General features: G+C 37.5%; 1 protein-coding gene across 1 annotated transcript in view; it reads left to right on the top strand.

Moving 5' to 3' along the window:
* SMC6 (structural maintenance of chromosomes 6) overlaps positions 1 to 12,327 on the top strand; it is an 89,883-nt gene that overhangs the window by 63,388 nt on the left and 14,168 nt on the right. The window contains exon 24 of the mRNA XM_025354290.1: positions 7,007 to 7,132. Coding sequence (XP_025210075.1) covers positions 7,007 to 7,132 — 126 coding nt within the window. The remainder of the gene's footprint in view (positions 1 to 7,006; positions 7,133 to 12,327) is intronic.

The raw sequence follows: 12,327 nt of genomic DNA, 5'->3' as shown, positions 1-12,327 counted from the left end.
CCTGGCCACAGGCAGTTGTTAAAAAACCATACTGTTTTAATGATTGTGGCTTTATGATGTTCTTTCTGATTTTCATTGTTAATTTTTCAGTGAATTTAGTAACCTGAGCAAAAGTTATTTATTTTTCTGTGGAAAATCAATTTTTAATTCCATAGTCTGCTAGTCACTCACATATTACATTTCTCTTTCTATTAGTTATAAAATAAAATAATTGTAGTAATGATTTAAGAAGCAGCTGGAGCTCAAACAAAATTTTAACCCTAGTAGATTTTCCCATTTGGAATTAATAGTGTATTGAACAGAGAAATTGCCTAGATCCAGTTGCCATAGACATGCATCCATTATTATAAATACAGTTGGCTCTCTGTATCCACTGGTTCCATATCCATAGGTTCAACCAACCACAGATTGAAAAGACTGGGGGAAAAATCTCAAAAACAACAAAAAAAGAATACAACAGTAAAAAATAATACAAATTAAAAAAAATACAGAATACAGTAAAACAACTATTTACATAGCATTTACATTGTCTTAGGTATTTCATAAGTAATCTCTAGAGATAATTTAAAGTATTCAGGAAGATGTATATAGGTTATACGCAAACACTGTGACGTTTATAAAAGGGATTCATGGATTTTGGTATCTGCACAGGGGTCCCTGGAACCAGTTCCTTCGTGGATACTGAGGGACAGCTCTATCAAAAATCATAAAACTTCAAACATTATTGAAAAGTCATATATATTTAGCATGTATACATGCACACATATACATGCACTCACATTTCTTTAAATTTTTTTTTCTGTACCATTCAAAAGTAGGTTTCATATATCATGACCCTTTACTTCTTAGTACTTCAATATATTCCCTAAGAATAAGAGTATTATCTTACATAACCACAATGCTGTTATAAAGTTCAGGAAACTTAACATTGATACCTGTAGTCCAATTCTGATGTTGACAGTTCTCCGTGTCTTTCCTACGATATCAGATGCAGTCTAGGGTCGTGTATTTCATTTGTCATACTCTTTTACAGAGTGCTCTTTGTTTTGGTTTTATATGATATTTTTTCTCATAATTAGGTTCATATGTGTTCTTGGCCAGGATGCCACAGAAATAATGATGTATCTTTTTCTGGATATCACATCCAGAGGCACATAATCTATCTATTTCTCTCTCTCTCTCTCTGTCTCTGTCTCTCTCTGTCTCTCTCACTGATGATGTTAATTTTGACCACCACATCTGGCCACAGGCAGTTGTTAAAAAACCATACTGTTTTAGTTATTGTGGCTTTATGATGTTCTTTCTGATTTTCATTGTTAATTTATTCAGTGAATTTAGTAACCTGAGCAAAAGCAAAAGTAAAGGTGTTCATTGGTTTTTCCATTATATACCTTACTGTTTTTTCCTTGCAACTAATAAACATTCTGCAGACAGACACTTTGCAACCCTGCCAGTATCCTGCTTTTTATCATATTTTCATCCCTAGATTTATCATCTGCTAATGATTCTTACCTGAACGAATCTTTACTATACTGCTTGCAAAATGAGGATTTTTCAATTCTATTGCATCCTTCATATTTATCAGTCACTTGTAAGGAAGAGCCTATGTTATCTCCAATTTATCTATTTATTAATTTATTTACTTGCCTTTGCAATATGGACTTTGCAATTATTGCCAAATCCCCTCTGCAAGATGTGTTTACAATTATTTTTTTTCTGGTATTTAGTAAATTTGCTGTGTTCTAAAGTTACTTGGATTAGGTTTTTCTTTCTCTCTTTACTGTTACAGTTATTAATTGACTTGATTTGGAAATGTTTTTATTTGCATTCAGTTTCCTTGTTAATTTAATTTTACAGACTTCTGTTTTACTCAATGAACTGTAGTCATTTATAGTCCAGGTTTATTTTAAGAGTTTCTTTTTTTGAGACAGGGTCTCACTCTGTTGTCCAGGCCGGAGTTCAGTGGTAGGATCTCGGCTCACTGCAACCTCTGCCTCCCGGGCTCATGTGATCCTCCCACCTCAGCCCCCCAAAGTGCTGGGATTATAGGCATGAGCCACTGCATGGCCTATTTTAAGATTTAAATTGTTCCGTCTTTGGTCAAATGGAGGCTCTTCAAGCTGGTTCTTGCATTTTCTTAACATGCTTTCCTTGTTTTTTTTTTTTTTTTAATAGCATTTTTAAACTTTGTGACATAACAAAATGTTTCAAGCTCATTCTATACCTGACCCAGCCTTGGAGTCAGTCACTTCTCCAAAGAGCCCTGGTTCCTTTTTTTAAGGAATGATACCTAAAAACAAAATTTGGATTTTAGGGGTGCTGATTTTTGCTGGAGTAGCATTTCTTCCAGTACCTTTCAGTTAACAGAACTAAAAATGTGAGTTTGTATTGGTGTCTCCAGTGGCAGTCCAATCCCACAAAGGGCTTTTTAACCTTAACCTATTCCTTGTTTCTATCTTTTTTTCCTCCACGGGAGGAACTCTGGCTCTCAACAACGTTAATATTTACTCAGTTCCACAATATATATCTACAAAAAGAAAATTATTGAAAAACATTCAAGATGTGTTTGTAATTATTTTTTCTCTACTATTTAGTAAATTTACTCTGTTCTAAAGTTATTTGGATTAGGTTTTTATTGTTGTAGTTATTGTCTTGATTTAGAAATGCTTTTGTTTTTGTTTGCATTCAATTTTAGATTTCTCTAATCCTTGTTTATGTAATTTCTCTTCGAGGGGAATATGTAGAAATTAACATGTTTTCACAAGTCAAAGCCATAAACAAAAGTATATTCAGGGACGTGTTCTACCTTTCATCCTTTCCACCCCATTTCTCCTGCCCACTCCCTATAGGCACCAGTTCTTTTTTATTTTCTATCTTTCATGGTTTTTTTTTTGTTTGTGAAAGTAAGCAGGTTCATATGTGTTTTCTTTTTCCCATGGTTCCTCTACTTTTTTTCACGAAAGGTAGTCAACCATCTTGCTTTTATCATTCACCAATATACCTGAAGATCAGTCTATATCAGTTCATTGAGATCTTCCTCATTCTTTTTACAGCTTCATTGTACTCTGTTTTGTGAGTCTGCACACACACATTGATCTGTACCATAGTTTATCCAATCATTCTGTGTGTGTGCATTTTGGTTATTTCCAGTATTTTGCAGTTACAGATAATGCTGCAATGACTTATCTTGCACATGCACGCACATTTGTGTGTATGTGTATTATTGGATACACTTGTGGCATCATATCAGTGCTCAAATCTGTATCTTCACAGTAATTTTCCAGAAGTGACTTTACTAGTTTGAAGCATAAATGTATAAGTGGTTTTGTTAGATATTTTCAAACCTTCTCTATAGGGTGTGTATCATTTTTGCATTTGTGCCAGCATTGTACAGGTTGAGTATTCCTTATCCAAAATGCCTGGAACCAGAAGTATTTTGGATTTTGGATTTTGGAATATTGGCGTATTGATGAGATATCTTGGAGATGGGACCTAAATCTAAACACAAAAATTCATTTATGTTTTATATACACCTTATACACATAGCCTGAAGGTAATTTTATGTAATTTTTAAATGATTTTGTGCATGGAACAAACTTTGTATACATTGAATCATTAGAAAGTGAAAGTGTTGGCCGGGCGCGGTGGCTCAAGCCTGTAATCCCAGCACTTTGGGAGGCCGAGACGGGCGGATCACAAGGTCAGGAGATCGAGACCATCCTAGCTAACACGGCGAAACCCCGTCTCTACTAAAAACACAAAAAATTAGCCGGGCGAGGTGGCGGCGCCTGTGGTCCCAGCTACTCGGGAGGCTGAGGCAGGAGAATGGCGGGAACCTGGGAGGCGGAGCTTGCAGTGAGCTGAGATCTGGCCACTGCACTCCAGCCTGGGAGACAGAGCGAGACTCCGTCTCAAAAAAAAAAAAAAAGAAAGTGAAAGTGTTACTATCTTAGCCATCCATGTAAACAATCTGTGGTTGTTTGACATCACTGTCATTCCTGATTCTGAATTTATATAAGCAGTCGTTTTCTTACACTTATTCACACGTGAGTACTTAGTAAAAAATTTGACATATATATCTAGCATGTATGTATGTCATACATGTTACAGAAAAGATATATCACAGCTGAAGGGGGCTAGGAAGGTCTCTTTTCCCTTGGGGACACTGAATAAATAAACTGTATTGTGTGCCTGTATTTTGACTACAACCTGTCCCATGAGGTCAGGTGTGGAATTTTTCACTTTTAGCATCCTATCAGTGCTCGAAATATTTCAGATTTTGAAGTATTTTGAATTTCAGATTTTTGGTTTGCTTTTTGGGACGCAGTCTCACTCTGTTGCCCATGCTGGAGTGCTGTGGCACGATCTTGGCTCACTGCAACCTCTGCCTCCTGGATTCAAGCAATTCTCCTGCCTCAACCTCCCAAGAAGCTGGAATTACCAGCACCTGCTACCATGCCCAGCTAATTTTTGTATTTTTAGTAGAGACAGGGTTTTAATATGTTGGCCAGGGTGGTCTCGAACTCTCGACCTCAAGTGATCCTCCCGCCTTTGCCTCCCAAAGTGCATACAGGTGTGAGATACCATACCTGGCCAAATTTCAAATTTTTGGATTAGGAATGCTCAACCTGTATGAGAGAGGATACTTTTTCCCCAACTTTGCCAACAAAGTGTATAGTGTATAGTTAAACTTTTTAATTTGTGCCTGTCTGATGGCTGAGAAATTGTATATTAATGTAACTTTAATTACATTCCATCATTATGAATAAAACTTAACATTTTTTCATATGTTTAAGAATCATTTTTATACCCTGTGAATTATCTATTCTTTTTAAAAATTATTTTTTGTAGTGTTTTTCCCCTCAAAGTTTAAGTTTTTAACATATATGTGTGTATTAGGAGTATTAACCAAATATTACAAATTTTTCTCTTGATTTCTTTTTTGAATTTGCATATATATTTTTTGCTATGAAAAGATTATTTTTATTTGGTTCAATTTGTCATTCTTTGATTACATCTGGATTTTGGGTCATAGTTAAAATGCTTTTCTCTGCATCTAGGTTATGGAGGCATTCACCTACGATTTTTTTTCTTATTCCTTTTTCCACATGTTCTAATTACCTATGATTTTTTAGTACTTCTGTATGTCCATTTTTTACATGATATCTGTGATTTTTTTGGAGTTTATTCTCATGTATGGTGTGAGGAATAGGTTTTGTCTTTTTCCACATGACGATGCAGCCATTTGAAAAGTTGTTTGTTCTCTTTGGCTTGAGAATGGCGTGTATGAATATTTTCTATGTTTTATAAGTTGATAAGAATTTGTCTTTAGCTTTTATGTTTGAAGGGTAGTTTGGCCTAATATAAAATCCTTAGCTCATACTTTTTCTCCTGAGCATCTTGTTTATGTTGGTGCTTGTCTATTATGTCCTGTAACTTGTCCAGAATGTTAGAATTCAGTGATTCTTTCATTGTTAAACATTGCTTTTTCAATATTTAGATTTAAGTCTTTTAGTTCTTAAAAATTTTGTTGAATTTTACTTTAAAATATTTTGTTTCATTGTTTTGGGTTTTTTTGAGGCCTTTAGTTATAATGTTGGATATCTATATCTTCTCTAGTTATCATTTTGTCTAACCCTTTTGTCTGTTTTCTTTTTCATTTTGCTTGATTTTCTCATTTATGTTTTTTTTCCATCTATGTGTTTTCCACGTTTCTCTTTTCTCCTATGCGTCTTCTCATTTTGTCTTCATATCTGTGTGTGTTCTTTTTAGGAGGAGGTTCTAGCCCTCCTACCTTCCTGTCTGTGGATTCTCTTGCTTTACCTACTCCTCCTGTCTGATTATTACCTCCTTTTGTTTATCTGTTCTTTCAGTTCTTTTGTCTGCTTTGAGGTATTCCTTCCTGGGAGCACTTGTCTGATGTTTGTGTTTGTTTGTTTGTTTTTGTTCTTTAAGACAGGCTCTTGCTCTGTCACCCAGGCTGAAGTGCAGTGGTACAATCATGGCTCACTGCAGCCTTGAACTTCTGGGTTCAGGTGATCCTGTGCCTCACCCTCCTGAGTAGCTGAGACCACAGGCACATGCCACCACACCTGGCTAATTTTTATTTTATTATTTGTAGAGATAGAGTCTCGCTATATTGTCCAAGCTGGTCTCTAATTCCTGGGCTCAAACAATCCTCTCACCTTGGCCTCCCAAAGTGCTGGGATTATAGGCATGAGCCAATATACCTGGCCTCTTTTGTTTTAATTTATGATGTTCAATTATAATTTTCATCTGCTTTGTGGCAACACTGTTCTAATAAGTTTTCTTTGTCTGTAGGAGAGTTTTGCTGTTCTTCATATTTTCCCCATAAATATCTGGATGCTGTGCCAGCGTTTTTTGTTACTTATTTTTTTAATTAGTTGAATTTTCCTGGACCAGTTATTTGAAGGAGAATGGGAAGGGTAGCTGTGGGAGCCTCGACCAGCATTGCCCTTCATGCTAATTCAATTATAGGCTTGCCACAGTAATAGGCTGTTGCCTTTTGTAATAGCACTTTGAGTAGCCATGCCATCTCTGCCTCTTTGATCTTACCTTGTTTAGGACAGGGGAGGGTGGATTCTAATGCTGGCTTGAGTTCTTTTTTTCTTTTATTGGCATCTGTTACTGAAGGAAACCTTTCTTCCAGTGTGACCCCTTCCCTTTTTGAAGGTGTGTATTTGCTGGCATTCTCTAAGATCTGCTGCCTCTAGGCCCCACCAGGGTACTTGTTCACACACTGCCTCTGCCTCCTGTAGGGCTTGGACCTTGTTCCTTCCCTGTCCGGGTAGTACTCTCTCATTCCGTACCACCCTTTCATTCTGGGAGTGTAATTTCACTGGAAATTTATGAAATTGACTGCTGCTAGGTCCCCTTAGTACTCTCTGCCCCTCCCTATTCTTCCCAGTTAAATCTGTTTCAGATTCTACTCTTACGTTTTTTACGTGTGGCATATTTCTTACGTAATATTTTGTTTATATAATAGGCAGTACCAAGAAGCAAGAGAGACCTATCTTGATCTAGATAATAAAGTAAGGACTTTAAAAAAGTTTATTAAATTATTGGGAGAAATCATGGACCACAGATTCAAAACATATCAACAATTTAGAAGGTAAGTACATTGGAAAACATTACTATGTATTGTACATTTTTGTGTTTCTCTGTTTTCACATTATTTATATAATTCTGTTATAGCAAAGACTATTAATGCTTGCTTTGTTATTCAGTTCTTAGGATTCTCTAATTTAATCAGACAATTCCGAATCTGCAGGACTCTTTATAGTGAGCTTATCCAACTGTTCCACTCTGTTAGATATTCTTTATGCTTAATAGGTCCTTTATGCTTAAATAGGTCCTTTGAAAGGGAACTCATTGGTTCTAAAATAGCCTATTTTGGCCAGGCGCGGTGGCTCAAGCCTGTAATCCCAGCACTTTGGGAGGCCGAGACGGGCGGATCACGAGTTCAGGAGATCGAGACCATCCTGGCTAACACGGTGAAACCCCGTCTCTACTAAAATACAAAAAAAATTAGCCGGGCGAGGTGGCGGGCGCCTGTACTCCCAGCTACTCTGGAGGCTGAGGCAGGAGAATGGCGTGAACCCGGGAGGCAGGGCTTGCAGTGAGCTGAGATCCGGCCACTGCACTCCAGCCTGGGCAACAGAGCCAGACTCCATCTCAAAAAAAAAAAATAATAAAATAAAATAAAATAAAATAAAATAGCCTATTTTACCCTTGGCTATTGCATGTTTTTAATGGATACAAGCATTTGGTAGGAACTTTAAAGGTAATACCTCAGTTGATTTACCGTAATCTACTAGAATGATGTAGCTCCGTGAATGCAGAAACTCTGTTTTGTTTACTGCTGTATCTCTAGTTTCTATAACCGTACCTGATACATACCAATATACATTGGCTGGATAAATGAATACAGAATTAGGGAAACTGGATATTAGCATATCCAGAGATGTACAGACTCACAGAGATAGATTGACTCCAACTGATAACAAGTGACGGAAATAAACAGAGGATAGTTGATAGGGAGGAACGGCCCTTTAATGTACATGAATCCGAGACAGCCCTAGTCCTTCCATTTGCCTCTGTTTTTCTCCAGGCAAATTCCCTCAGTAATATGCTTTTTAAAACTGTCTTTACACCAAAAATTCTACCATCTTAAGCCTGTACAAATTAAAAAAAAAAAAAAAAATGTACCTAGCTCTTATATTCCTTAATGAAACCATAGGTTAGTTTTTGAAATTCCTTTTTCAGTTTTACAGGCATATTAGTAGGACTTGAATTAAATAGGACCCATTTATACCCTTTTGAGGCTACTTTTAAGCCTTGTTAGATGAGATTAGAGCAGCCATTTGGTTGCGGGCTAATTTTTTCCTACCTCTGAGGCAGTGCTGTTCTGAGTACTCTACCGATACTTTGTGAATCACGAGGTCTTCGCTGTAGCCAGTAAGAACATGAACTATTCCTGGTCGTGTGTGAGCTGCCGGAATTACTTCTATTTCCTTTGGATATTTCTTTTCCCAGCCTCAAATGGTGTCCTCACACCTGTGCACTGACCAGTACTCAGCTCAAGACTGGAACAGAACCCTTTGTAGATCCTCTGAAGTTTATTTTGCCTCCCCAGACTCCCAGCTCCAGCTCCTCAAACAAGAGCAACAGCTCTACTTTGGTTTCTACTCCCTTGTCCTCTTTCGGTGAAGAGTAATGTGGGGCATTGGTAGGGTTTAGTGTTTGTTTCCTATCTTTCAGAGATCATTTGACTAGAACTGCCTGTTCTAGGGGGTTGGAAGAAGTTAATTGCAACCCCCTTGGAAGTCTTTGACGGATTCAGTGGAGGAAGTGACTGCAGATGTGGTGGAAGTGGCAAGAGAACTAGAATTAAATGTGGAGCCCGAAGATAGCCAGAGTCTGAAAATGCTTGTTTTATGTATTTTGTCTCGTTTTTTAGTTTCAGGCAGAAGAATAAACCCAATCTCTATTACTACATAAATCTGTTCCAGATGCAGTAGGATTTATTTTTATATCATTACTCAGAAATTTGTATTTAAAAGGTTTTTTGCAAAGTACTGGTCTTAGAGTTTACAGGCATACCTCATTTTACTGCAGTTCACTTTATTGCACTTCACAAATGTTGCATTTTTTACAAATTGAAGGTTCAGGGCAAGCCTGCTTCAACCAAGTCTGTCAGCACCATTTATCTAACAGCGTGTGATCACTTAATGTCTCTGTGTCATATTTTGTTTAATTTTTGCAATATTTCAGACTTTTTCGTTATTATTAATCTGTTGTAGTGATCTGTCATCAGTGATCTTTGTTACTGTTGAAATTGTTTTCGGGTGCCACAAACGGTGCCCATATAAGACAGCAAACTTAACAAATGTTGTGTGTGTTCTTCCTGCTCCACTGACTGGCCATTCATTCCCTCATCTCTCTCTGTCCCCTTGGGCCTCCCTATTCCCTGAGACACAGCAATATTGAAATTAGGCTAGTTAATAGCCTTACAGTGACCTCTGAGTGTCCAAGTGAAAGGAAGAGTAGGATTTCTGTCACTTTAAATCAAAAGCTAGAAATGATTAAGCTTAGTGAGGAAGGTATGTCAAAAGCCAAGATAAGCCAAAAGCTAGGCCTCTTGTGCCAGTTAGCCAAGTTGTAAATGCAAAGGAAAATTTCTTGAAGGAAATTAAAAGTGCTATTCCAGTGAACACACTAATGGTAAGAAAATTAGACAGCCTTATTGTTGATATGAAGAAAGTTTCAATGGTCTGGATAGAAGATCAAAGCAGCTGTAACATTCCCTTAAGTCAAAACCTAATCCAGAGCAATGCCCTAACTGTCCAATTCGATGAAGGCTGAGAGAGGTGAGGAAGCTGCAGAAGAAGAGTATGACACTAGCAGAGGTTTGTTAATGAGGTTGAAGGAAAGAGGCCATCTTTGTAATATAGAAGCGCAAGGTGAAACAGCAAGCACTGATGTAGAAGCTGCACGTTATCCGGAAGATCTGACTAAGATAACTGATGAAAGTGGCTACACTAAACAATGGATTTTCAACACAGACAAAACAGCCTTGTATTAGAAGATACCATCTAGGACTTTCATAGCTGGAAAGGAGAAGTCAATGCCTGGCTTCACAGGACAGGCCAAATCTCTTATTAGAGGCAAATGAAGCTAATGACTTTAAGCCAATGTTTATTTACCATTCTGAAAATCCTAGGACCCTTAAGAATTGTTCAGTCTACTTTGCATGTGCTGTACAAATGGAAAAACAAAGCCTGATGAGAGCACATTTGTTTATAGCATCATGGATTACTGAATATTTTAAGCCCACTATTGAGTCCTACAGCTCAGAAATATTTCTTTGAAAATGTTACTGCTCATTGACAGTGCACCTGGTCACCCAAGAGCTGATATGATGTACAAGAAGATTAATGTTGTTTTCATGCCTACTAACATCCATTCTGTAACCCATAGATCAAGGAGTAATTTTACCTCTCAAGTCTTGTATTTAAGAAATATATTTTGTAACACCATAGCTGCTGTACATAGTGATTCCTCAATAGATCTGAGCAAAGTAAATTGAAAACCTTCTGGAAAGGACTCATCATTCTAGATACCATTAAGAACATTTATGATTCATGGGAGGAAGTCAAAATATCAACAATAGTGTAAACAAAACTTTTGTATGCAGTGGGAAACCAAAAAATATGTGTGACTCACTTTATTGCAATATTCGCTTTTTTTTTTGGTAGTCTGGAACTGAACCTGCAGTATTTCTGAAGTATGCCTGTATTACCTTCATATGATTCTTCACCACTGACATATTTCATATTGTTTACTCAGTACTCAGTCTTAGGAGGGGAGTAAAAACGACCTAATTTTTAAAATTGTTATGTCTTTACTCTGGAGAACTTTGCCTTTTTTTTTTTTGAGACGGAGTCTCGTTCTGTCGTGAAGGCTGGAGTGCAGTGGCTCGATCTCGGCTCACTGCAAGCTCTGTCTCCCGGGTTCACGCCATTCTCCTGCCTCAGCCTCCCGAGGAGCTGGGACTACAGGCTCCTGCCACTACGCCAGGCTTATTTTTTTTATTTTTAGTAGAGACGGGGTTTCACCGTGTTAGCCAGGATGGTCTCGATATCCTGACCTTGTGATCCGCCCGCCTCGGCCTCCCAAAGTGCTGGGATTACAGGCGTGAGCCACGGTGCCCAGCCAGAACTTTGCCATTTTATGACAACAGTCTCTTTTAGACATCCCATAAATGGAGCAATAAATGAATACATATCTGTATTGAAAGAAAAGTTAATAGAAAACTCTGAAAACCAGCTAGCAGTGGTTGCTGTGGCAGCAGAAGGAAACTCAGGCTATCAGTGATTTCTAGTGTGGGAATTTAATGCAGTTCAGGGAGGGAAATAGGAAGGAAAAGAGTACCAGAGAAGTGAGCTTTAGGCTTACTAGGGAGCAAAGATGTTATGAAGCCACAGCCAGTGACTTACCACACAGATCTTATTTTCTAAATACCATTCCCCGCTAAAAGGAACCAGGGCTCCATGGAGAAATGGCGGATTCCAGAGCTGGGCGGGGAAGGTACAGATGAACCTCATGCTATGGCAGAAAGGAAGGAAGGGCTCAAAAAAAAAAAGGGGAGTCATGATAAAAGGACACATGATCCAGCTTGAAGGGGGTGCCCACTGGAAAAATCTAGAACAGTTTGAGGATCTCAATAAGTATAGTAATAGATGGTGTGAACAATGCAAAAATAAAGCCAATGAATAAGACTCCCTAATCTATTCTGATACATAGAAAGTTAGATAAGGAAATAAAGAATTGAGGAAGAAGGGAAAGTTCCTTACAGTAAAATGCCATCTAATATGTAGAGAAGGAAAGATAGAGTTTGCATTGTGCCGAGCAAAGTGTAAGGCATTAGAGGTACCCAGTGCTTAAGAGAGTGCCCTTAGCTTTTTTGCTACTGTGAAATTGGAAGGAGGCAAAATAAATAGATATTTTGTCCATTTATCTTGTCACCATTAGAGTTAATCCTCTCAAGGACAAAATATCTTTGTAATGTATTAGGGTAATGCCTTAGATTATTAATTAGTTGAATGATTGATACATTCCTAAGCACTGACTATGGTATAATGTGTTAAATGTGAGATGACTCTTTAATTCATTTCATTAATTTTTTTATTATAAAAGTAAATGAACTGGTGAAAATGTAGGGACATAAATGAATATAAAGACACAAGGGAAAAAATATTACCTAAAACTCAACTAGTAAGTGAGTAACCAATGTTTACATTTTGG

This window comes from Theropithecus gelada, chromosome 13 (genome assembly GCF_003255815.1).
Source record: "Theropithecus gelada isolate Dixy chromosome 13, Tgel_1.0, whole genome shotgun sequence".
Taxonomy (NCBI): Eukaryota; Metazoa; Chordata; class Mammalia; order Primates; family Cercopithecidae; genus Theropithecus; species Theropithecus gelada.
The sequence above is the reverse complement of the archived record's forward strand: the minus strand, read 5'-3'. Positions and strand labels throughout refer to the sequence as shown.